The sequence below is a fragment of the Pseudophryne corroboree genome, chromosome 5 (genome assembly GCF_028390025.1).
Source record: "Pseudophryne corroboree isolate aPseCor3 chromosome 5, aPseCor3.hap2, whole genome shotgun sequence".
NCBI lineage: Eukaryota > Metazoa > Chordata > Amphibia > Anura > Myobatrachidae > Pseudophryne > Pseudophryne corroboree.
In genome coordinates, this window is record NC_086448.1 from 781,966,824 (window position 1) to 781,993,802 (window position 26,979).

At 47.4% G+C, this 26,979-nt stretch overlaps 1 protein-coding gene across 1 annotated transcript in view; it reads left to right on the forward strand.

Moving 5' to 3' along the window:
• Positions 1-26,058, forward strand: part of HHATL (hedgehog acyltransferase like) — a 55,856-nt gene extending 29,798 nt beyond the window's left edge. Inside the window, exons 8-12 of the mRNA XM_063924351.1 lie at positions 13,466-13,610; positions 16,397-16,432; positions 17,873-18,074; positions 24,027-24,168; positions 25,779-26,058. Of these exons, the coding sequence (XP_063780421.1) occupies positions 13,466-13,610; positions 16,397-16,432; positions 17,873-18,074; positions 24,027-24,168; positions 25,779-25,900 (647 nt within the window). The 3' untranslated portion in view covers positions 25,901-26,058. The remainder of the gene's footprint in view (positions 1-13,465; positions 13,611-16,396; positions 16,433-17,872; positions 18,075-24,026; positions 24,169-25,778) is intronic.
• The last annotated feature ends 921 nt before the right edge of the window (positions 26,059-26,979 follow it).

Sequence of the window (26,979 nt, forward strand, 5' to 3'; positions counted from 1 at the left end):
CGCCCAAGATGAGCCCACTTTCCTTGTGGAATGGGCTTTTACAGATTTTGGCTGTGGCAGGCCTGCCACAGAATGTGCAAGCTGAATTGTACTACAAATCCAACGAGCAATAGTCTGCTTAGAAGCAGGAGCACCCAGCTTGTTGGGTGCATACAGGATAAACAGCGAGTCAGATTTTCTGACTCCAGCCGTCCTGGAAACATATATTTTCAGGGCCCTGACTACGTCCAGCAACTTGGAATCCTCCAAGTCCCTAGTAGCCGCAGGTACCACAATAGGCTGGTTTAAGTGAAACGCTGAAACCACCTTAGGGAGAAATTGAGGACGAGTCCTCAATTCTGCCCTGTCCGTATGAAAAATTAGGTAAGAGCTTTTATAGGATAAAGCCGCCAATTCTGAGACACGCCTGGCTGAAGCCAGGGCTAACAGCATTACCACTTTCCATGTGAGATATTTTAAATCCACAGTGGTGAGTGGTTCAAACCAATGTGATTTTAGGAACCCCAAAACTACATTGAGATCCCAAGGTGCCACTGGAGGCACAAATGGAGGCTGTATATGCAGTACCCCCTTGACAAACGTCTGAACTTCAGGAACTGAAGCTAGTTCTTTCTGGAAGAAAATCGACAGGGCCGAAATTTGAACCTTAATGGACCCTAATTTTAGGCCCATAGACAGTCCTGTTTGCAGGAAATGCAGGAAACGACCCAGTTGAAATTCCTCTGTAGGGGCCTTCCTGGCCTCACACCACGCAACATATTTACGCCAAATACGGTGATAATGTTGCACAGTTACATCCTTCCTGGCTTTGATCAGGGTAGGGATGACTTCATCCGGAATGCCTTTTTCCTTCAGGATCCGGCGTTCAACCGCCATGCCGTCAAACGCAGCCGCGGTAAGTCTTGGAACAGACAGGGTCCCTGCTGGAGCAGGTCCTTTCTTAGAGGTAGAGGCCACGGGTCCTCCGTGAGCATCTCTTGAAGTTCCGGGTACCAAGTCCTTCTTGGCCAATCCAGAGCCACGAGTATAGTTCTTACTCCTCTCCTTCTTATGATTCTCAGTACCTTGGGTATGAGAGGCAGAGGAGGGAACACATACACTGACTGGTACACCCACGGTGTTACCAGAGCGTCCACAGCTATTGCCTGAGGGTCCCTTGACCTGGCGCAATATCTGTCTAGTTTTTTGTTGAGGCGGGACGCCATCATGTCCACCTTTGGTTTTTCCCAACGGTTCACAATCATGTGGAAGACTTCTGGGTGAAGTCCCCACTCCCCCGGGTGGAGGTCGTGTATGCTGAGGAAGTCTGCTTCCCAGTTGTCCACTCCCGGAATGAACACTGCTGACAGTGCTATCACATGATTTTCCGCCCAGCGAAGAATCCTTGCAACTTCCGTCATTGCCCTCCTGCTTCTTGTGCCGCCCTGTCTGTTTACGTGGGCGACTGCCGTGATGTTGTCCGACTGGATCAACACCGGCTGACCCTGAAGCAGAGGCCTTGCTTGACTTAGGGCATTGTAAATGGCCCTTAGTTCCAGGATATTTATGTGAAATGACGTTTCCATGCTTGACCACAAGCCCTGGAAATTTCTTCCCTGTGTGACTGCTCCCCAGCCTCTCAGTCTGGCATCCGTGGTCACCAGGACCCAGTCCTGAATGCCGAATCTGCGGCCCTCTAGAAGATGAGCACCCTGCAACCACCACAGGAGAGACACCCTTGTCCTTGGAGACAGGGTTATCCGCTGATGCATCTGAAGATGCGATCCGGACCATTTGTCCAGCAGATCCCACTGAAAAGTTCTTGCGTGGAATCTGCCGAATGGAATCGCTTCGTAAGAAGCCACCATTTTTCCCAGGACCCTTGTGCATTGATGCACTGACACTTGGCCTGGTTTTAGGAGGTTCCTGACTAGCTCGGATAACTCCCTGGCTTTCTCCTCCGGGAGAAACACCTTTTTCTGGACTGTGTCCAGAATCATCCCTAGGAACAGCAGACGTGTCGTCGGAATCAGCTGCGATTTTGGAATATTTAGAATCCACCCGTGCTGTCGTAGTACTACTTGAGATAGTGCTACTCCGACCTCTAACTGTTCCCTGGACCTTGCCCTTATCAGGAGATCGTACAAGTAAGGGATAATTAAGACGCCTTTTCTTCGAAGAAGAATCATCATTTCGGCCATTACCTTGGTAAAGACTCGGGGTGCCGTGGACAATCCAAACGGCAGCGTCTGAAACTGATAATGACAGTTCTGTACCACAAACCTGAGGTACCCTTGGTGAGAAGGGCAAATTGGGACATGGAGGTAAGCATCCTTGATGTCCAGAGACACCATATAGTCCCCTTCTTCCAGGTTCGCTATCACTGCTCTGAGTGACTCCATCTTGAATTTGAACCTTTGTATGTAAGTGTTCAAGGATTTCAGATTTAAAATAGGTCTCACCGAGCCGTCCGGCTTCGGTACCACAAACAGCGTGGAATAATACCCCTTTCCCTGTTGTAGGAGGGGTACCTTGATTATCACCTGCTGGGAATACAGCTTGTGAATGGCTTCCAATACCGCCTCCCTGTCGGAGGGAGACGTTGGTAAAGCAGACTTCAGGAACCGGCGAGGGGGAGACGTCTCGAATTCCAATTTGTACCCCTGAGACACTACCTGCAGGATCCAGGGGTCCACTTGCGAGTGAGCCCACTGCGCGCTGAAATTCTTGAGACGAGCCCCCACCGTGCCTGAGTCCGCTTGTAAGGCCCCAGCGTCATGCTGAGGACTTGGCAGAAGCGGGGGAGGGCTTCTGTTCCTGGGAAGAGGCTGCCTGCTGCAGTCTTTTTCCCCTTCCTCTGCCCCGGGGCAGATATGAGTGGCCTTTTGCCCGCTTGCCCTTATGGGGACGAAAGGACTGAGCCTGAAAAGACGGTGTCTTTTTCTGCTGAGAGGTGACCTGGGGTAAAAAGGTGGATTTCCCAGCCGTTGCCGTGGCCACCAGGTCCGATAGACCGACCCCAAATAACTCCTCCCCTTTATACGGCAATACTTCCATATGCCGTTTGGAATCCGCATCACCTGACCACTGTCGCGTCCATAACCCTCTTCTGGCAGAAATGGACAGCGCACTTACTCTTGATGCCAGAGTGCAAATATCCCTCTGTGCATCTCGCATATATACAAATGCATCCTTTAAATGCTCTATAGTCAATAATATACTGTCCCTGTCCAGGGTATCAATATTTTCAGTCAGGGAATCCGACCAAGCCACCCCAGCACTGCACATCCAGGCTGAGGCGATTGCTGGTCGCAGTATAATACCAGTATGTGTGTATATACTTTTTAGGATATTTTTCAGCTTCCTATCAGCTGGTTCCTTGAGGGCGGCCGTATCAGGAGACGGTAACGCCACTTGTTTTGATAAGCGTGTGAGCGCCTTATCTACCCTAGGGGGTGTTTCCCAACGCGCCCTAACCTCTAGCGGGAAAGGGTATAATGCCAATAATTTTTTAGAAATTAGCAGTTTTTTATCGGGGGAAACCCACGCTTCATCACACACCTCATTTAATTCATCTGATTCAGGAAAAACTACGGGTAGTTTTTTCACACCCCACATAATACCCTTTTTTGTGGTACTTGTAGTATCAGAAATGTTCAAAACCTCCTTCATTGCCGTGATCATGTAACGTGTGGCCCTACTGGAAAATACGTTTGTTTCCTCACCGTCGACACTGGAGTCAGTGTCCGTGTCTGGGTCTGTGTCGACCATCTGAAGTAACGGGCGCTTTAGAGTCCCCGACGGTGTTTGAGACGCCTGTACAGGTAATAACTGATTTGCCGGCTGTCTCATGTCGTCAACAGTCTTTTGTAAAGTGCTGACGCTATCACGTAATTCCTTCCATAAGACCATCCAGTCAGGTGTCGACTCCCTAGGGGGTGACATCACTATTACAGGCAATTGCTCCGCCTCCATACCATTTTCCTCCTCATACATGTCGACACAACGTACCGACACACAGCACACACACAGGGAATGCTCTGATAGAGGACAGGACCCCACTAGCCCTTTGGGGAGACAGAGGGAGAGTTTGCCAGCACACACCAGAGCACTATATATATATACAGGGATAACCTTATATAAGTGTTTTTCCCTTATATAGCTGCTGTATTGATTTATCTGCCAAATTAGTGCCCCCCCTCTCTTGTTTTACCCTGTTTCTGTAGTGCAGGACTGCAGGGGAGAGTCAGGGAGCTTCCCTCCAACGGAGCTGTGAGGGAAAATGGCGCCAGTGTGCTGAGGAGATAGGCTCCGCCCCCTTCTCGGCGGCCTTTCTCCCGCTTTTTTAAGGAAAAACTGGCAGGGGTTAAATGCATCCATATAGCCCAGGAGCTATATGTGATGTATTTTTTGCCATCTAAGGTATTTTTATTGCGTCTCAGGGCGCCCCCCCCCAGCGCCCTGCACCCTCAGTGACCGGAGTGTGAAGTGTGCTGAGAGCAATGGCGCACAGCTGCGGTGCTGTGCGCTACCTTATTGAAGACAGGACGTCTTCTGCCGCCGATTTCCCGGACCTCTTCTGTCTTCTGGCTCTGTAAGGGGGCCGGCGGCGCGGCTCTGGGACCCATCCATGGCTGGGCCTGTGATCGTCCCTCTGGAGCTAATGTCCAGTAGCCTAAGAAGCCCAATCCACTCTGCACGCAGGTGAGTTCGCTTCTTCTCCCCTTAGTCCCTCGGTGCAGTGAACCTGTTGCCAGCAGGATTCACTGAAAATAAAAAACCTATACTTAAACTTTTTTCACTAAGCAGCTCAGGAGAGCCACCTAGTGTGCACCCTTCTCGTTTGGGCACAAAAATCTAACTGAGGCTTGGAGGAGGGTCATGGGGGGAGGAGCCAGTGCACACCAGGTAGTCCTAAAGCTTTTACTTTTGTGCCCAGTCTCCTGCGGAGCCGCTATTCCCCATGGTCCTTTCGGAGTTCCCAGCATCCACTAGGACGTCAGAGAAAATCCTATTTTCTCATACGTCCTAGAGGATGCTGGGGACACTTCAAGAACCATGGGGTTATACCAAAGGTCCAGAACGGGCGGGAGAGTGCGGATGACTCTGCAGCACCGATTGACCAAACCTGAGGTCCTCATCAGCCAGGGTGTCAAATTTGTAAAATTTCGCAAACGTGTTTGCACCCGACCAAGTAGCTGCTCGGCAAAGTTGTAACGCCGAGACCCCCCGGGCAGCCGCCCAGGATGAGCCCACCTTTCTGGTAGAGTGGGCCTTCACTGATTTAGGTAACGGCAAACCAGCCGTAGAATGAGCATTCTGAATTGTATTACAAATCCAGCGCGCAATAGTCTGCTTAGAAGCAGGATTCCCAATCTTGTTGGGAGCATACAGGACAAACAGAGCATCTGTTTTCCTAATTTGAGCCGTCCTGGCGACATAAATCTTCAAAGCCCTAACCACATCGAGGGAACTTGACTCAGCGAAGGCAGCAGTAGCCACAGGCACCACAATAGGCTGGTTCATGTGGAACGATGAAACCACCTTCGGTAGAAACTGTTGACGAGTCCTCAACTCTGCTCTATCTTCATGGAAGATTAAATATGGGCTCTTGTGAGACAAGGCCGCTAACTCAGACACCCGCCTTGCGGATGCCAAGGCCAACAGCATGACCACTTTCCAAGTGAGAAATTTTAACTCTATCTTCTGTAAAGGTTCAAACCAATGTGACTGAAGGAACTGCAACACCACGTTAAGATCCCATGGTGCCACCGAAGGCACAAATGGAGTTTGGATGTGCAGCACACCTTTCACGAAAGTCTGAACTTCCGGAAGGGAAGCCAATTCTTTTTGAAAGAAAATTGATAAGGCCGAAATTTGTACTTTAATTGAGCCCAATTTTAGGCCCGCATCCACACCTGCTTGCAGAAAAGGGAGAAACCGGCCTAGCTGAAATTCTTCCGTAGGAGCCTTCTTGAATTCACACCAAGACACATATTTTCTCCAAATACGGTGATAATGTTTCGCCGTCACCTCTTTCCGAGCCTGAAGAAGTGTGGGAATGACTTCACTAGGAATACCTTTTCGGGCTAGGATCCGGCGTTCAACCGCCAAGCCGTCAAACGTAGCCCCGGTAAGTCTTGATGCACGCACGGCCCCTGCTGTAACAGATCCTCTCGTAGAGGAAGAGGCCAAGGATCTCCTATGAGTGACTCCTGAAGATCTGGATTCCAAGCCCTTCTTGGCCAGTCCGGAGCAATGAGGATCGCCTGAACCTTTGTCCTTCTTATGATCTTCAGTACCTTTGGAATAAGCGGAAGCGGAGGGAACACGTACACCGACTGAAACACCCATGGTGTCACTAGGGCATCCACTGCTATTGCTTGAGGGTCTCTCAACCTGGAACAATATCTCTGAAGTTTCTTGTTGAGGCGAGACGCCATCATGTCTATTTGAGGAATTCCCCAAAGACTTGTCACTTCTGCGAAGACCTTTTGATGAAGACCCCACTCTCCGGGATGGAGATCGTGTCTGCTGAGAAAGTCTGCTTCCCAGTTGTCCACTCCTGGAATGAATATCGCCGACAGAGCGCTTGTATGTCTTTCCGGCCATCGGAGAACTTTTGTGGCCTCTGCCATTGCCGCTCTGCTCATTGTTCCGCCCTGGCGGTTTATGTGCGCTACCGCTGTTATATTGTCCGACTGTATCAGAACGGGCAGGTTGTGAAGAAGACGTTCCGCTTGAAGAAGGCCGTTGTAAATGGCCCTTAACGCCAACACGTTTATGTGTAGAGAAACTTCCTGGCTTGACCATCTTCCCTGGAAAGTTTTCCCCTGTGTGACCGCTCCCCAGCCTCGGAGACTCGCATCCGTGGTTACTAGGATCCAATCCTGGATCCCGAACCTGCGTCCCTCTAGGAGGTGAGAGCTGTGCAGCCACCACAGGAGCGAGATTCTGGTCTTGGAGGACAGGATTATTTTCCGGTGCATGTGCAGATGGGATCTGGACCACTTGTCCAACAGATCCCACTGAAACACTCTGGCATGGAACCTGCCAAAGGGAATGGCCTCGTAGGCCGCCACCATCTTCCCCAGCAACCGAGTGCATTGACGAGTTGACACTCTCGCTGGCTTCAGAATTTGTTTGACCAGACTCTGAATTTTCAGAGCCTTCTCTTGTGGAAGAAAAACCCTCTGTAATTCTGTGTCCAGAATCATTCCCAAAAACGGTCATTTCGTCGGACTCAACTGTGACTTTGGCAAGTTTAGGAGCCAACCATGTTGTTGCAGAACTGTCAGGGATAGCGTAATGTCCTGCACCAGCTTGTCTTTGGATCTCGCCTTTATCAGGAGATCGTTCAAGTACGGGATAATTGTGACTCCTTGCTTGCGCAGGAGAACCATCATTTCCGCCATTACCTTGGTGAAAATCCTCGGAGCCGTGGAGAGACCAAACGGCAGCGTCTGAAACTGGTAATGACAATCATGAATAGCAAACCTCAGGTTAGCCTGATGCGGAGGCTATATGGGGATGTGTAAATAGGCATCCTTTATGTCGACCGACACCATGAAATCCCCTTCCCCCAGACTGGAGATCACAGCCCGGAGAGACTCCATCTTGAATTTGAATTTTTTTAGATAGAAATTGAGGGATTTCAGGTTTAGGATTGGTCTGACCGAGCCGTCCGGCTTCGGGACCACGAAAAGGCTAGAATAAAAGCCTTCTCCCTGTTGTGATGGGGGCACCTTGATAATGACTTGATTTTGACACAGCTTTTGTATTGTGTTGCATACCACCTCCCTGTCCGGAGGCAAAGCTGGTAAGGCTGATTTGAAAAATCGTCGAGGGGGAACGTCTTAAAACTCCGGTTTGTACCCCATGGACACTATTTCTAAGACCCATGGGTCCAGGCCCGAATGAACCCAGAACTGACTGAAGAGTTTGAGACGTGCCCCCACCAGTGCGGACTCCCGCAGAGGAGCCCCAGCGTCATGCGGTGGACTTGGCAGAAGCCGGGGAGGACTTCTGCTCTTGGGACCCTGCTACGGCTGGAGATCTTTTACCTTTTCCTCTTCCTCTGTTAGCAAGGAAGGAATAACCTCGGCCTTTTTTGTATCTATTTGTCCGAAAGGACTGCATCTGGAAATGGTGAGCTTTCTTTTGTTGTGGAGGAACATAAGGCAAAAATGACGACTTACCCGCAGTAGCCGTAGATACCAAATCAGTGAGACCGTCACCAAACAAAACGCTACCTTTGTATGGGAGAGACTCCATAGCTTTCTTGGAGTCCGCATCAGCATTCCATTGATGAATACACAATGCCGGCCTAGCTGAAATCGCCATGGCATTGGCTTTTGATCCAAAAATGCCAATATCTCTCGCCGCTTCCTTCAGGTAGGCTGCGCCGTCCCTTATATAACCCAGCGTTAAAAGGATACTATCCCTGTCTAGGGTATCTATATCAGATGACAAATTATCTGCCCACTTTTCGATAGCACTACTCACCCACGCAGATGCAATGGTTGGCCTGAGCAGTGTACCTGTGGTGACGTAAATGGATTTTAACGTATTTTCCTGTCTACGATCTGCAGGCTCCTTAAGGGCTGCCGTGTCAGGAGAGGGTAACGCTACCTTTTTCGACAGCCTTGATAGGGCCTTGTCCACAATGGGGGATGACTCCCACTTTTCTCTATCCCCAGAGGGGAACGGGTATGCCAGCTGAATCCTTTTGGGAATCAGAAACTTTTTGTTAGGATTTTCCCACATTTTTTTAAAAAAGGTATTCAGTTCATGAGAGGTCGGAAACGTTACCTCCGGTTTCTTTCGCTTATACATACAGACCCTGGTATCAGGAACAGCAGGGTCCTCAGTGATATGTAACACGTCTATTATAGCCACAATCATGTACTGAATGTTCTTTGCCAATTTTGGGTCTAATCTGGTCTCACTATAGTCAACACTGGAGTCAGTGTCCTGTCGGTATTTGTGTCCGCCAACTGAGCGAACGAACGTTTATGTGACCCCCACGGGGTCTCGACCTGTGATAACACATCCTCCACTGATTTCTTCCATGCCTGGTTCTGAGAGTCAGATCTATCTAATCTCTTATTAATCTGAGCCACATTAGCATTTAAGGCATTCAACACATTTGCCCAATCAGGAGTCGGCGGTGCCGACAGGGTCACTCCCACAGCCGTTTCTGTCCCTAACACTGTCTCCTCCTGGGAAGAGCACTCAGCCTCAGACATGCCGACACATGTGTACCGACACCCACAGACACACTGGGCAAATAGGGGACAGACCCACAGTAAAGCCTGTCAGAGAAACACAGAGGGAGTTTGCCAGCTCACAACGCAGCGCTCAATCCCGGTTCTGAAAACTTAATATAAAGCCCCCAGACCTGTAGCGCTCTTATAATCACTTATAACTGCACCAAATTACTGTGCCCCCCCCCCCCCCCCCCGTTTGCACCCTGTTACTTGTACAGCAGTGTAGGAGGATAGGACCAGCGTCTCTGCAGCTTCTGTGAAGAGAAAATGGCGCTGATGCGAGCTGTGAGGGGTAAGCCCCACCCCCTTATTGGCGCGCTTCAGCCCCACTATTTTTTGAAAAGATAATACTGGCGGGGGTTCGGACTCAGTGCCAAGGCACTTAATATCCACTTTTGCCACCTTAAAAAGGGTTTTATGCTGCCCAGGGCGCTCCCCCCTCCCCCCCCCCCCCGCGCCCTGCACCCTGCAGTGCCGCTGTGTGTGTGGGAGCATGGCACGCAGCGCGATCGCTGTGCGGTACCTCATAGCCGTCACTGAAGTCTTCTGATCTTCTTCTACTCACCTGTCTTCTGACTTCTGGCTCTGCAAGGGGGTGACGGCGGGCTCTGGGAGTGAACCCCTAGGCGTACCTAGTGTTCCAAACCCTCAGGGGCCAATGGTGTCCTGGGTGTCCTGCAGCCAAAAAGCAGAGCCTTTAAACTCATTAGACATAGGTCTGACTTCTCTCCCCTAAGTCCCACGATGCAGGGAGACTGTTGCCAGCAGCCTCCCTGAAAATAAAAAACCTAACATAAAGTCTTTTCAGAGAAACTCAGTAGAGCTCCTCAGTGTGCATCCAGTCTGCCTGGGCATAGAATCTAACTGGAGTCTGGAGGAGGGGCATAGAGGGAGGAGCCAGTTCACGCTCATTCAAAGTCTTAAAGTGCCCATGTCTCCTGCGGATCCCGTCTATACCCCATGGTTCTTGAAGGTTCCCCAGCATCCTCTAGGACGTATGAGAAAGGGATAGTTAGTCCCAATGCAAATGAATATTAAAACCGGAAAAAATTAGCGCTAATAAACTGGATATGTTTCAAATTACATACATTTATTACATATTCCACACAATTGATTGTTGCAACAAATATCTAAAAATACAATAATAAGGGCATATCAATGCACTGCTTATATTTGATTGATTAAAATCATGAACATATGAGCTGGGACTTGTAGTTCATCTTAGGAATGTAGCCACAGTCCTGGGAAATAAAGATGGTGCGTGCCACAGCTTTGAAAAAGCTGTGGCACGCAGTGAAATGCTTTGGTGGAGAGCTGGGCATACTATTGGATTCATCTTTACAATTGGAGATAAGCCTAGAAATCCAAACAGGGAATATTGCGACCAAGTGGACATTTGCGGTGGACCAGAGCTTTCACTAGGACAAAGTGCAGTCCATAATCAAGCTATCAGAGGTCTCGCATCTTCCAATACAGCTGGTAACATAATCTTCGCACCATCTTTATTTCCCAGGACTGTGGCTACACTCCTAAGATGAACTGCAAGTCCCAGCTCATATGTTCATGATTTTAATCAATCAAATATAAGCAGTGCTTTGACATGCTTTTTCAATCTGTAGAATCCATACACCTCCTTCCGGTTTTCCTGTATATGAAGAGGCTCTCAGACCTCAGACACGTTATTGGTACCGGAAAGAGAAATAGTGGGCAGAATAGTATAATACTGTTTAAAAATTTAATGACATACAAAACATGTATTAAAACAGGTTTCCAACACAAAATCACACAATTAAGGTGGAGACTTAAAATGCTGCAACTGACACCCTCAGTGTCGGTGGAAGTAGTGGCTAATTACCGAATCTTTGAAGAAAACGGGCTCATATGATCGTGATAGACGTGAGTCTGAGCAGAGTATATCGCCAGGCTGCAGCTCCGGGATTCCTCAATCACAGGATTCTTTCAAAGGTCGGGTCAGTCTGCACTCCTCATCGTCCACGTCTGGGGTCAGTTCAGAAAAAAGAGCACCCACGTGTTACGACCCTCCCCGGGTCTTTCTCAAGGTCAGCTCAAAGTTTCAACGCGTGGGTGCTCTTTTTTCTGAACTGACCCCAGACGTGGACGATGAGGAGTGCAGACTGACCCGACCTTTGAAAGAATCCTGTGATTGAGGAATCCCGGAGCTGCAGCCTGGCGATATACTCTGCTCAGACTCACGTCTATCACGATCATATGAGCCCGTTTTCTTCAAAGATTCGGTAATTAGCCAATACTTCCACCGACACTGAGGGTGTCAGTTGCAGCATTTTAAGTCTCCACCTTAATTGTGTGATTTTGTGTTGGAAACCTATTTTAATACATGTTCTGTATGTCATTAAATTTTTAAACAGTATTATACTATTCTGCCCACTATTTCTCTTTCCGGTACCAATAACGTGTCTGAGGTCTGAGAGCCTCTTCATATACAGGAAAACCGGAAGGAGGTGTATGGATTCTACAGATTGAAAAAACATACTGTCTTATTATAGTAAGGCGCTGGTTAAGCGGTATTCCACGTATCTTTTTTATTGTATGCTTCACGTGGGAGGTGGGAAAAGCCTCTTGTTGGTTTACTGCACTATTAGCTGCCTTGTGCGCACTGTTGGGTACTTCATTCTTCTTGCTATCAGTGCTTTGATATGCCCTTATTATCATATTTTTAGATATTTGTTGCAACAATCAATTGTGTGGAATATGTAATAAATGTTTGTAATTTTAAACATATCCAGTTTATTAGCGCTAATTTTTTTTCGGTTTTAATATTTACTAATTGCACATGCGCAGCCACACAGTCCTCCAGGAAGTCTTTTGCTGTAACACAGCTACAAAAAACTTTTTAATGGTAATCTGCGTAGCCGGGACAGACTTTTAGAAAAACTGTCCCAAGTTAGATTTGTCAAATATCTTTGATAAATTATAACTGAAAAATTTGTTACTTATTGGGAAAAATAACCCGGCTAAGTAATAAATTAAATATGCCCCTAAATATTGCCATAGTACTAGAAATAAAAGCGTACGGACAGAGATACAGTAATGGATGGCTGGTGGAAATGAGCTGTAATAGCGAACTAACTAGGGGGAGAGAGAGTTCTGTGAAAGTCCCTGGATCTTCACTAATTAACTTGGTAGACACTGGATGGATCTTGATTCTGCAGAGGAGAGACGTAGAAAACAGCGCTAGGAAGAGCTCTATTTCAACCATAAAACAGAAGAAAATATCCAATAAAGTAAATTGAAAGTAAATGTACATTTCAATTTTGTAATGCTTTGTGCAGGCTCTGTGTGACACAGATTTATTATTATTATGATGATGATGATGATGATGATGATTCAGGATTAATAATGTATTTTATTTATTTACAAAAATACAGAATAATTGCATTGATAAGATATGTTTATGAATCGTGTGCAATCATTTCAGATGTACAATTAATACACAATGTAGTTTTTATATCAGGTATTACGTTATAATGTGCTGTATGCAGGGGCGTGCATTCATCGGGGCTGAATGCACGCCCCTGTCATTGAGGCACCTGTAGTGGTGCCGCTTCTCCATTCTTTTTCAATGGGCTTTCACAGCCCATTGCTGCGCCCCGCCCCCTGCCCGCCCCCCGCTGCCCGGACTTTAATGTTAGCAGCGGGAGGCACCTCTCCCGCTGCCTCCCACCCTAACATGCAGCCACAGTAATAGGGGAAAAATGATTCCAATAATAAAAGAAGATATTTATCACAGACTCTGTGATAAATATCTTCTTTTTATTATTTCAATCATTATGACAGGGGAGGCACTGCCTCCCCTGACTGCACGTCCCTGGCTGTATGGAACAAAAGTACAACACAGGTGCTCCATGGCAGGGTTTTTATATGGGTCAAAAAAAGGTTCAAATATTAAAGCACAGTATTCCAGTTACCTCCTCTAAAGGTTGGGAAGTGCATGTATCTCGCAGACTGTGTTCCAATCCCAGATTGATGACTGACAGACATTCCCCTTAATCTTTATGAAATGTGTCAGGTTTTAGAAAAGGACTGCACACCGGTCTACATTACTAAAGTTTCATGTATGTTTTTTAGCACTATTATACACACACTATAATATATAAATATTCATATCTAACAGGGGCTTCTTTTGCATTTCACGATAAATGACAGTATTTAATACTGGTCTCTATGTCTCCTGGCAGCGGGTCTGGCGTACTCTAACTTGGTGTATGATTGGGTGAAAGCAGCTGTGATGTTCGGGGTTATAAACACAATCTCCAGACTGGACCACCTGGACCCGCCACAACCCCCCAAATGTATCACTATGCTCTACGTCTTTGCTGAAACGTAAGTTGGAACAGCTATGCTCTACGTCTTTGCTGAAACGTAAGTTGGAGCAGCTATGCTCTATGTCTTTGCTGAAATGTAAGATGGCGCTGCTATGCTCTACGTCTTTGCTGAAACATTAATTGGCGCAGCTATGCTTTACGACTTTGCTGAAACGTTAGTTTGCACAGCTATGCTCTATGTCTTTGCTGAAACGTAAGTTGGAGCAGCTATGCTCTATGTCTTTGCTGAAATGTAAGATGGCGCTGCTATGCTCTACGTCTTTGCTGAAACATTAATTGGCGCAGCTATGCTTTACGACTTTGCTGAAACGTAAGTTGGTGCAGCTATGCTTTGCCTTTTTGCTGAAAACGTAAATTGGCGCAGATATGCTTTACATCTTTGCTAAATCGTTAGTTTGCGCAGCTATGCTCTACGTCTTTGCTGAAAAGTAAGTTGGTGCAGCTATGCTCTACGTCTTTGCTGAAACATTAGTTGGCGCAGCTATGCCCTACGGCTTTGCTGAAACGTAAGACTGCGCAGTTATGTCTTACGTCTTTGCTGAAACATAAGTTTGCGCAGCTCTGTCTTACGTCTTTGCTGAAACATTGGTTGGCGCAGCTATGCTTTACGTCTTTGCTGAAACGTAAGTTGGCGCAGCTACGCTCTACGTCTTTGCTGAAACGTAAGTTGGTGCAGCTATGCTCTATGTCATTGCTGAAACGTAAGTTGGCGCAGCTATACTTCATGTCTTTGCTGAAACGTAAGTCAACGCAGCACCAGCGTTGTGACTTAGCCATTCTCACCTCTTCCTGCAGGTAATATTCAAGGTTCACATGAAACATAGTCAAACTAAAATGTTATAATGGTGATATTAGGCCACATTCCTGATCTTCCCAAAACCGAACCCCAGTCTTCTGAAGCACCTATGTCTGATGTGGTTGTGCCTTATTTGGGGTAGATAGACCCATACCAGCGGCGGCATGGTGCCCCGTCGGGATCCTGGCATCGGTATTGTGACAGCCAGGATCCCGACGAGCGGTATGCAACCGCATACCAGACAGACACGCGCTGTCTGTATATATTCATTGCTCCATAATAATGTTTGGGGGACACACTCATTTACACGCAGTGGCCTGATTCTGCGTCGATGCAGGGCCACATATAGTGAGTTTTAGGAAACTGTGCAGAAGCGATTTTAAGCGTTTTTGATTATCTTGATTTTAAGTTAGATGGATTTTGGCCGGATCTCTCGTTGAGTAGGTAGAGCTGCCTCTGTTGCCAGAGATGGGATGAGTTTAAAGTGCATTTAAAAAACTGATTTTAGAGACTAATAGGTATTCTCTCTCCAGGGCTTGATTGGCAGAGATTACCACAGCTGAGCCTCTAGTGCGGCCCTGTCTCATATCGCCATTCCAGCTCATGGGGTCTCAATCCTTCTGATGAGCTCATAGCACCCAATCAGATTCTGTCCTTTACCTAGAACATTCTATGATAGCTACAAGCTGATTGGTTGGGCAACTTCTCCACTTGTCCACTTTAGAAGCTCTTGGATTTCTGATGTAGTATATCAGTGGTCAGCTTCAGGACACAGTAGCAGGTGCTTGTGAAACCATAGGAAGCAGCTCTATGGCAGTGGCTTACGCACACCCTGCAACCAATTTTTTTAATACTCACCTCTCCAGAGTCCCCCGCCAGCGGCAGCATCTGTCCGCAAATCTCTGGGTAAATAACATGGCGGCCATTTTCCCGGAGTTTTGCACATGCACAATAGAGTCTGTGCCCCCTAGTGCTCAGACTCTATTGCGCTGCCAGGCGCCAGCTGCAGAGGAGCGGGCCCGGACGGAGGAGGTTGCACATAGGCCTCCTCCTCTGTTAAAACGCCCATACTCAATGGTATCTGTGCTGCCCGCAGTCATGTCTTCAAAATCTGTATGTGACTGTTTATTCCACAGTAAGCCCCAAGGGTGCACACAGAAATCCATGTTAAGTACACCCTCCGGACTCTTAACCAAGGAGCTAAAAGCTGCGGTACATCCCGCGGCTAATTGAAATCCCCCTTAGGGCTAGGTAGATGCTAGATCCAAGTGGCCTAAGGGACCTTTTACGTCAGGGGGAGGAGCCACAACACAAGTGGGAGGAGCTAGGCCAGTGGGATAGTTCCTCTACTATCCAAGCCACCAACTATTACCTTTAGTAACCCGGTGGCGAGTGAAGCGAGCCACCGAGCCCGAAGCATGGCGAGCGAAGCAAGCCCGCGAGGGTACTTTTCGGGTACCCTGTTCGGCCGTAGCTCCTCCCCCTGGTGACGTGTCTCCTCCCCTAGTGACGTCAGAAGGTCCCTTCTCCCACTCCGATTTAGAACCAACCATTAGGGCTATATTTATGAAGCGGCAGCGCGCTTCCTGGTGGGTTGAAGCAAGAAATTTAAAGCGGTACTTAATGTGCATGCTGCTTTAAATTTTCAGCTCCAACCTGGAGCAGCAGCTTGCAAAAGCGACAGCTTCCTAAATATAGCCCTTAGAGTAATTGGGTAGAATCAATGTGAGCACCCCAAAAAAGTTAGCTCCCATGCCCGATGCTCACTGTCACTGTGGGCTCCATCCAGCGCAGGGGAATGGGGCTCTGATGATTCATTTCTAAAACCATCATTTGGAGAGCGGAATTTTCCAGTAATCTTAGCAGACAGAGATGAAGATGAGATAAGATACATTATAATAACACAGATTTCATCGCCTTTTATTCTAGAAACAAGATGTTTATATTTTATCTTTGTGAGTTAATGGTCATTTCATCTCCTGTTACAGGCACTTTGACAGAGGGATCAATGACTGGCTCTGCAAGTAAGTTACTACAGTATATAAGGTACCGCAGGATGGGTTCTGCAATCTGTTATTATAGTTACAGTATTTGTTCAATTTCAATCAGAAAAAACATGCAGACAGAAAGTATGTAACACACTAATGTTGATCTGATGAAAACACAATGTTCACTAAAGTATTTCACACGTACAGTATTTTTACATTTTTATGTCTTATATATTACCTAATAGGGGCAAACCAGCTTCAGCTAGCCTTACACTAAAGGGGCCTACACACTCAGTGATGCTTGCAATTTTGACGATGATCGATCTGAATGATGATCGATCATCGTCCAAATTGACTTGCATTGCAAAGCGACGGAGAACCAACGATGAATGACCGCAGGGCCGCGCATCGTTCATCGTTGGTGCATACACACTGAGCGATATGAATGATTTCTTGTTCCTCACTGAACTAAATCGTTCCATATCGCCCGCACACATCGGCAAGTGTGTAGGGCCTATAACAGTTTATACAAGATACACTGGGCCTAATTCAGACCTGATTGCAGCAGAAAATTGTTCTCTAATGGGCAAAACCATGTGCACTGCAGGGGGGGGGGGGAGATATAACATGTGCAGAGAGAGTTAGATTTGGGTGGGGTGTGTTCAAACTGAAATCTAAATTGCAGTGTAAAAATAAAGCAGCCAGTATTTACCCTGCACAGAAACAATATAACCCACCCAAATCTAACTCTCTCTGCACATGTTACACCTGCCCCACCTGCAGTGCACATGGTTTTGCCCATTAGAGAATAACTTTGCTGCTGTGATCAGGTCTGAATTAGGCCCATTGTTTCTATCTAGCTTCCTTTTCCATTTTGTAACTATGGGGCAGATTTATCAATGAATGATATTCTTTTTATCACTCGTTACGTATGTTAAATGGTGCTCCAGCCAATCAGCTCCTAACTCGCTTTTCAAACACATGACAGACGCTGATTGGCTGGAGCACCATTTACCATACGTAACAAGAGATAACAATAATATAACTCTTTGTTAAATCTGCCCCTATGTATTTAAATCATAAGAAAGACTTACATAGAGCAACAGAATATTCTGCACTATATAAGAAACTTTTAATGAATAAATAATTAATAAAATAATAGTTTTTTTGCCCTGGCATATGACACACAATGTACTCAAAAGTGGTCATGTGCTGTGCTAACAACAAAAACACAACAACACTGCCCGATAGTATAAATACATGGCTGAAACCCCTAGCAGAAATCTGGAAAGATATTTACAATGTACTTAGGTAAAGTTGCAGGAGGGCTTGTACTTGTCAATAGATTAAAGTCATATGAAGGTAATAAATGTGCATAACTACGAAACATACAATACACGTAAACCACACACTGCACGTAAGCATCTTTGAAACTGTGTCCTTACCCTCTATCCTGATGTCTTTCCTCTTCCATAGATACGTCTACGATTACCTTGGGGAGGGTCATAATAACATTAGGAAGGAGTTGGTGGCCACTATCTCCACGTTTCTGGTCACCACCTTGTGGCTTGGACCCTGTGATATTGTCTATATCTGGTCTGTTTTCAACTGCTTTGGTCTGAACTTTGAGCTGTGGGTTCAAAAATTCTTTGAGTTGGAGCAATTCGCCAAACTGGAGGTCAGTCAGGGTCACCGCTGAGGTGTCCGTTATCTACCACAAAAGCGGGTCCTTATATATTGTAGCTAATGTGTAGATAGTAGGCTAATGGCAGCATTAGCTAAGCCTGTCAGGGTAGGATCAAAAGAGATGTTGGGAGGTTTTAATCATGTGTCAGATGGGAAAAAGTTACGCTTCTGCCACTTTTAGTAGCAAACAGAGTAAATGGTTAATAGACGTTTATGACTCCAACAGAGTTTCCATATTACTTAGACTTTTTACTTCACTTTTATGTTTTACAATAACCATTTTAGCATTGGACAATTATTATTAACATTATTATTAATGTTGACCTATATTGTGACTGCATACACTACCATTTGAAAGTTTTAGAATACCTCCAGGGCCGGTGCTACCATTAGGTAAATTTAGGGGTCTATTTATCACCATCCGCATCTGATGATGAGGATGACAGGTGATAAACTCGACCCAACTTGCTCTGCGATAATTGATTACATTGCATGGATGTATCAATTATCGCATGCAGGAACAGAGCTTGCGAGCAAGCTCTGTCCCTGCGATGCCTCTCTGCAGCATCATCGGAGTATTTTTTGTAAAAAATACCCCAATGTCCTACTGCGCATGCTCCACCGCTACCACCGGGATGTCCCCCGCCGCGACTACCCCCGCACGCAAAAGAGCCCCCCTCCCCCGGATTTTATATTTACCGGTCCAGGAGCCGATGTCCACTGCTCCGGTGAGCGCTTCCAGGCGCTAGGTCCTTCTTCGCCGCTGTGACCCGTGGTGCTGTAAAGTGTGCTGCTGCTTTGCAGCGTCACTTTACTGCAACCAGAGTCACAGCGCAGCATATGGGGGGCCCAGCTCCCGGCAGCGCTCACCAGAGCAGCAGACACCGGCTCCTGGGGCTGCTAAGTATGATTTACAGTGTGCCAGGGGCAGAGAAAGCTGGGCAAAAGGGTGCACATCGCAGTGCTGCCGTGTGATCTCGCCAGCCTGAGCTGGTGACATTATCACAGGGCAGCACTGCTGTATTTTTTTATTACATTTTTTTTTTGTAAATTCGGCCCACATCACATTTCCCATTATAAGTTTGGGGAATGCGATCTGAGCTACTAAAGAAATGACAATTAAAGGGTTTGGAGCAGTTTTTCATGAAAACGTCTTCAAATGCCCTTTAATACATTTAAGTGATACTAAAATAATGTGAAACGGGTGTGAAAACAAAAACCACCCTTTTTCACATTATTTTAGTAAAAATAATGTCAATAAATGGGCCCCTTAGGCAGCTGCCTAAGGGCGCCAGCATCTGAGGGGGCAGTACTGAGGCTGCTGGTACAATAATAAGGATGGCTCCTAATTTTCTGCAGGGCAGACATGTCACAGACTAATATGTCTGATGCAGAGCAGCCAGCAGAATCAGTGCCAGACAACCGCACCCTTCTTGCCTCTGGATTGGAGCTGTTGCAGCCGGCTTGGGTGACCCCATGGTTTCGGCAGCTGGCCGACGGTGTTGCAGGTGATCCAGTGGGTTCGTATCTGGCCATATGCAGAGCTGCATGTATCACTGTGAGCACAACACCCACATAGGTTACCATGGTCTCATACCTGTCACTATCATCAGTGCGCACTTTGCCCTATCCCTGGGGCATATGATCGGTCTGAAAGAAAGCGTATGTACACCCAACTCTGTCCTTTCTGAACTTATGTGATAACGCCCCATTACAGCAACAATGGGGGTCATTCCGAGTTGATTGTAGCTGTGCTAAATTTAGCACAGCTACGATCATTCACACTGACATGCGGGGGGACGCCCAGCACAGGGCTAGTATGCCCCGCATGTCAGTCCGGCCCCCCCTGCAGAAGTGCAAAGGCATCGCACAGCGGCGATGCCTTTGCACTTCAAGAGTAGCTCCCGACCAGCGCAGCTTTAGCGTGCTGGCCAGAAGCTACTCGACGCTCCCCGGCCCGCAGCGGCTGCGTGTGACGTCATGCAGCTGCCGCGGCCCGCCCCCACAGCGGTCCGGCCATGCCTGCGTTGGTCGGACCGCTCCCCCTAAACGGCGGCATAACGCCGCCGTCCAGCCCCCTCCCGCCTAGCGACCTCCTCTGCCTCAGAGGCGATCGCTAGGCAACGACGGCTGCCATGCGCCGGCGCACTGCGGCACCGGCGCATGCGCAGTCCCTACCCGATCGCTGCGCTGTAAGAAACTGCAGCGAGCGATCGGGTCAGAATGACCCCCATTATGCCCAGTTACAGACCAGCTACAGCACCGATGCAGCCCATTACTCCCAATTAGTCCCATTGTACTCAGTGAAAGCACCATTACAGCACAGTTACCAGGGCCGGCGCTCCCATTAGGCAGCTGTAACTCTAAAGGTGCCCATAAAAAGTGCGATTTTGCCTGATTTAATCCGATTCCAACGTTTTGCCCGATATATCAGATGAAAACTGGCAAATCACATGTTTTACCTCCAATCCGATGCGTGGTCCCGTGAGCATCGGATCGGAGCCCCTAAATCGGAAGTACTGCACTATAGATATATCATACCGGCAGCCTTGGCTGGGGTTGCATACGATACATCATATTCAAAAGGAGTGTATACGATGTAGCATATGCCATCCTGTCGCCAGGAAGCTGCTGGGCGGTTCAAGAGTGATCGTATGCGACTTCTTCACTCCAAGAAGTCGCATAAGTGTATGGCCACCTTAACCTTCCTCCGCAGCTGAACCCTAGCCCTCCTGTCCTCAGCCGAAACCTAGTGTCAACATTCTGACAATGCTGACACATTGCTTATTAACATTTTCACAGTGTTGACATCATAACTGTCGACATCGTGGGGTTGACATTATGAATGACGACAATGTTATTGTCGACCTTTTGACTACATCCTAGTGGAGGAATCGTAGGCTAAAATGTTGCCTAGGGCGCAGAGAAACCTCAAAGATACATCGTAAACTGCTAGAGGTTAAAAAAAAGCGTGGCTTAGCAAACACTGAAAATGAATGTAAAATGAAGACAAAAAGGCCTAATTCAGATTACTGGTGGGATGTAATGCGGGATGCTGCATGGTTTAGCCTTGTACATAATTGCCCCTTCCAAAAAATGTCCAAGTTCGGCCAGCATCCCACACGGCAACTCAACAAGCAGGGTTGACTGGCCCACAGGGGGTCACTAGTAACATTTCCGGTGGGCCCCACTGCACGGGAGCCCATCCACCAGCTCTAGGGATCAGGTTCCAGACTGTGCACGTGAAAAAAACATTATACATATGTTACCTTATACTGCACAGGACTTTGGTGTATTTTCTATAGTGATTAATATGGCAAATTATGGAATATATTTATAAAGGGGCCCAGACCATACACTCTCTAACGCAGTGGTCAGGGAACAGGGGTAAATTAGCCCAAATGGGGTGAAAATGAAATTCCCAGGGGTAATGGACGGTCGCGCTGCCGAGACACAGCCCCGTCCAGCACCGGCCGGCTCGCGATGTGATGTGTTGACGTCACACCGCGCTCCCTCCTGCCCGTCCTGTGCTCCTGGCCGCCCTGTGCTGTGTTCCTGGCCATGGTGTGACGTGCTAACGTCACACCGTGCTCCCTCATGCACGCCCGTCCTGTGCTGTCCTGTCCTCCCGCCCGTGGCCCGCCAACCCACACACAGAACTTGAAGTGTTCTGTGACTGACCGCTGACGGAGTTCCGCAGGATCAGACAGTGGCCCACATAACAGTGGGAAATTCCCTCTGACATTACTGAGGTGAGGATGTGACCATCTGTCTCCTAAAAGTCATGCCCCCCCCCCCCACCCCTTCCCCCTCATCCATCTTTCTTTCTGTTTTGGGGAGAAAGCGTTAATTGTGTTAATTGTGAATGGGTTATTCAATGGCAAAAAATAATTGGCGACAATAATAAAAAAAATTCTATCTATCTATCTATCTATCTATCTATCTATCTATCTATCTGTCTGTCTGTCTGTCTGTCTGTCTGTCTGTCTGTCTGTCTGTCTATCTATCTATCTATCTATATAAACAGTGATAATAACCAGTATATATACACAATAATATATGATTTCCTTCCTTTCAAATCAAGGGGGTAACGTCGGCGTATCTAAACATATTTTGGGGTAAAAGGTAAAAAAGTTCCCTGACCCCTGATCTAATGGTTAACACGCCTCCGTTTTGACTGGCTACACCCCCTCTGGAGGCTGGTCACACCCCTATGCATGGGCCCCTACCACTGTATTCCCCAGGTAGGCCCTTCATGTCTCAGTCCGACACTGCCAACAAGTATTGGGTTCAGATAACAACAAGTACCTGCGATTAAGTTGTTTGGCGCAGCTAGCATGCTTGTGAAGGTGCCTTGCATACGCACCCACGTCCCATAGGATTGCATGGTGCATACGCTTCCGTAAACGAGTCGCACGCAGGCGCGGCTAGTCGCAATTGTGATGCATACGCACATGTGACTCGTTCGCGGCCAAGATGGGGCTGGACACAACTGTAACAGTAATGCAGCCCACAGGTGCAACACATTTGTAGGAACTTCCGCAGCAGTGTTGGGAAGCACTTCCTGTACAATAATTGCTTTCCCTTGTAGAATGAAAGCCATGAGTGTGTTCAGCGGATAAATCTGCAACAGGCGGCTACTATGATGAGTCAAACATTTAGATGAAGTTTTGTTAAACAAAATTATATTATGATTTCTTTTTTTTTACCTCCAATTGTTTATTACTTCTATGCTTAAATGTCAGAGAACATTCAGACATTAAACGTACCTGGGTGTAATGGGGCTGCGTAAACGTCACTGGAAAAATTGGGGTGTTCTAAAACTTATGACTGGTAGTGTATCCCTTTGTGCTTTGTGATTGGGAACACAGTAACACATAATAATAATAATAATAATAATAATATTATTAATAAAACAATACCGTGTGTAAGAGGTAAGAGGGCCCTGCTCGCAAGTTAACTAATCTATAGACATTTCTGTATGAATATAAATGGGATGCAGTTAATATCCCGGCTGTCGGAATCACAGCGTTCAGGAGGCCTACGCCGGAATCCCGACAGCTGGTGAAATGCCGTCAGTCGGAATTCTAACAAATGCAGGTTATTCCCACTTGGTTGGTTGGTCCACGCCACCAACCGAGTGGGAATATAAAGTGTGGCAAGCGCATCAAGCCTGCGAGGGAACTTGCTGCCTCGCTGCCGGGAGTCCGATAGACGGTATAGGGGGTCATTCCGAGTTGATCGCTAGCTGAAAATGTTCGCTGCGCAGCAATGAAGCAAAAAATTGGCAGTTCTGCGCATGCGTATGCGGCACAATGCGCACGCGCGACGTACTTTCACAACGGCCGATGTCGTTTCACACAAGGTCTAGCGAAGCTTTTCAATCGCACTGCTGGCCGCAGAGTGATTGACATGAAGTGGGCGTTTCTGGGTGTCAACCTGACCGCTTTCAGGGAGTGTTCGGAAAAACGCAGGCGTGCCAGGAAAAACACAGGTGTGGCTGGGCGAACGCAGGGCGTGTTTGTGACGTCAAAACAGGAACTGAACAGTCTGAAGTGATCGCAAGCGCTGAGTAGGTCTGAAGCTGCACAATATTTTTTTGTAGCCGTTCTGCGATCCTTTCGGTCGCACTTCTGCTAAGCTAAAATACACTCCCAGTGGGAGGTGGCATAGCGTTTGCACGGCTGCTAAAAACAGCTAGCGAGCGATCAACTCGGAATGACCCCCCATAGTGACAGCTGTCCTCCCCGTGTGCCGGGATATCATACGTATTCCATATAAATGTATTGACAAGAGATTGGTTTAAAAAATTTTGACATCATAAAGGTTACTTTGTATTTACTATCTTTGTGAACTAATGTACACTAAACATGTAATATGTTATTTTAGAGAGAGAGAACTGATTACCGTACATTCGCTAACGTTCTGCATTTTCCCCCGGTAGGCCAAGCTGCCAGAATCAATGTCCAGGAGAATCCGGGGGGGTTTCGGCGCAGCTAATTTCTGGGCAATTATTTTATACAATATTTTAGCCCTCAACAGCCTGGAGTTCGCTCTGCTGGTCGCTAAGAGGATTCTTATAACAGGTACTGTCCACAGATTATAAGAAATGTCTACTGCTGCTCAATATATTACATGTGCACGCCCTGGCTGTGCTTAGCTGCACTTGTACATGTAGGCGGCCACTGCAAGTCGGGTTCTCTCAGCTCAAGGGGCCTGTTGAGACCAATCGGACGCAGTCATCATCCGCAGTCATCACTGTACACCAGGGTAATAGCTCACACCCAGGCAGGTGGCTGTGATTGGGACATTTCAGCACCACATTTGTCTGTACTTGAGGCTACGCACCCAGAACACGCCCTTACTGTACTTACTTACTGTACTTACTTACTGTACTTACTTACTGTACTTACTGTACTTACTGTACGTACTTACTGTACGTACTTACTGTACGTACTTACTGTACGTACTTACTGTACTTTTGCAACTGCACGCCCACTGTAGTTGCATTGACGCCCACTTTCTGCGAATCCACATTCAATCCAGCCCTGGTCTCAGCCCCCAAATTGCAGAAAACCTCAAAACTTTCAACTTGAGTTTAAGACTGAGGCGTCTATTTACTAAGCCTTGGAGAGAGATACAGTGGACGGAGATAAAGTACCAACCAATCAGCTCCTTACTGTCATAGGCTGTGTTTGAAAAATTACAGGAGCGGGTTGGTTAGGACTTTGGGGGTCATTACAACCTGATCGCACAGTGACGTTTTTCGCAGCGCAGCGATCAGGTCACTACTGCACCGCAATGTGCAGGCGCGTCGTACGGGTTCATTGCTGTGCGATGGATTTAACGAAGAATCCATTCGCACAGCCGATCGCAAGGAGATTGACAGAAAGAGGGCGTTTATGCGTGTCAACTGACCATTTTCTGGGAGTGGTAGGGAAAACGCAGGCGTGTCCAAGTGTTTGCAGGGCGGGTATCTGACGTCAATTCCGGGACCGGACAGGGTAAAGTGATCGCAGCGGCTGAGTAAGTCCAGAGCTACTCAGAAACTGCACAAGCTGTTTTTGCAGAACACGGCTGCACAGGCGTTCGCACACTTGCAAAGCGAAAATACACTCCTCTGTGGGCGGCGACTATGCATTTGCACGGCTGCTAAAAACAGCTAGCCTGTGATCAACTCAGTATGACCCCCTTTATCTCTGTCAACTTTATCTCCATTCTAAGCTTAGTAAATAGACCTCTGTCTCTGAATACAGCCCAGTGTTCTTTTTATAAAGCCAGGAAGGATGAGTATAAACCAAAATACTCAGGTGAATCAGGGGCGATTCTCAGACTGTGTAATGTTTTTTGAGCCATTTTGCCCTCAGGGTTGTACCATTAGTATAATGTCCAGCAGGGCTGCTGAGACATTAGGAAGCCCTGGTACTATACTAGAGGCGTGCTTGGTCCAATGTGGAAGCACGGCTGCTGCCCGCTCTGCTTACAGTTCCCTGTGAAGCACCAAGCGGGCCCTTTACTCAAATTTCCCATCAGGCCCTCCAGACAGGCCCGGGCCCAGGCAATCTGACCCTGTCTTGCCCAACTCTCTGTGCCCCTGAAGTCCAGGCACTAACATTTCAGACTGGAATATTCTGCTTATAGTGAAATGTCCCTCTTCTCACACTGTAACCATTATTCTCCGTCTGGCTTACGGCAGGTTTCCCAGCGAGCACAGCGTCTATCTGGTTTGTGACGTACTGCGGGGTTCAGCTGATAAAGGAGAGAGAACGGATTCACGCAATAGAGGAAGAGAGAAGAGAGAAGCTGAAAGCTGCCTGAGGTGGTTCCCTTCTCACTGAGCCAAAGCAACTAGCCGCATATTGTTAGATAAGACCGCCGTCCTGTTACCCCATAGACCACGGCTATGAGCCAGCTAATGTACAATACGAATCAATGTGCACAACAATGTAGATTTAATAAATATTTTCTATAAGGAATCAGAGCATAATTTTATTTTAATAGATTCGTTTTAAACAGTGTCGGACTGGGGCATGTAGGGCCCACCGGGGTAATGCAGTGGTAGGGGCCCAAGTTTAGGGGTGTGGTCAGTCTGCTGAGGGGGTGTGGCCTGCCACCTCATTGGTTTGACTACCCATTTGAGAGTGCAACATCTGGGCACCTTCATAAATATATACAGTAAATTCAGCAGCTGCATGCATGATAATGTACCAGATTAATAACAGCAATGCACTGTAGAAAATACACCATAGTCCAGTATATAAGGTAACACATGTATAATGTATAATTCAAGTGCACTCTGGAACCTGATCCTTAGAGCAGGAGGCGGGCCCCCAGGCAGCGGGGCCCACCGGTGGTTTCCCCTGTACCCCTGTGGGCCAGTCCAAGCCTGGTTTTAAATAACAAATTAAAGGACCATTAAACGGTAAGTGCTCAGAAAGCTGAGGCTGCAGTATGTAAGACGCCCATGATACCGCTGGTCCTGTGTATGAAACACCAATGCACACAGGGCACTTCTGCAGAGGTCGATTACACAGCTGCCATCCACCCTCTGGGCCTGATTTAGAGGTCTGCGCAATTCCCACTGTCCATGCGAACAGAGCCGGTCCTAGGCATAGGCAAACTAAGTAAATGCCTAGGGCATTTGGTATGCCTAGGGACATAAGCAGCTTCTGCTGATTAAAATGATATGCAACATGCCTATTTTCTTTGTGGTACTGCGGATGTATCTGCATACGAAATGCTACGTTACAGTGTATTCCTGGAAATCACTGTAAAGTAGCATTTCGTATGCAGATACAGTCACAGTCGCACACAGAATATAGGCATGACGCATATCACTTTAAACATCAGATATCAGCCACAATCAAATCCTCATTCTTTCACCTGAGGAACATAGC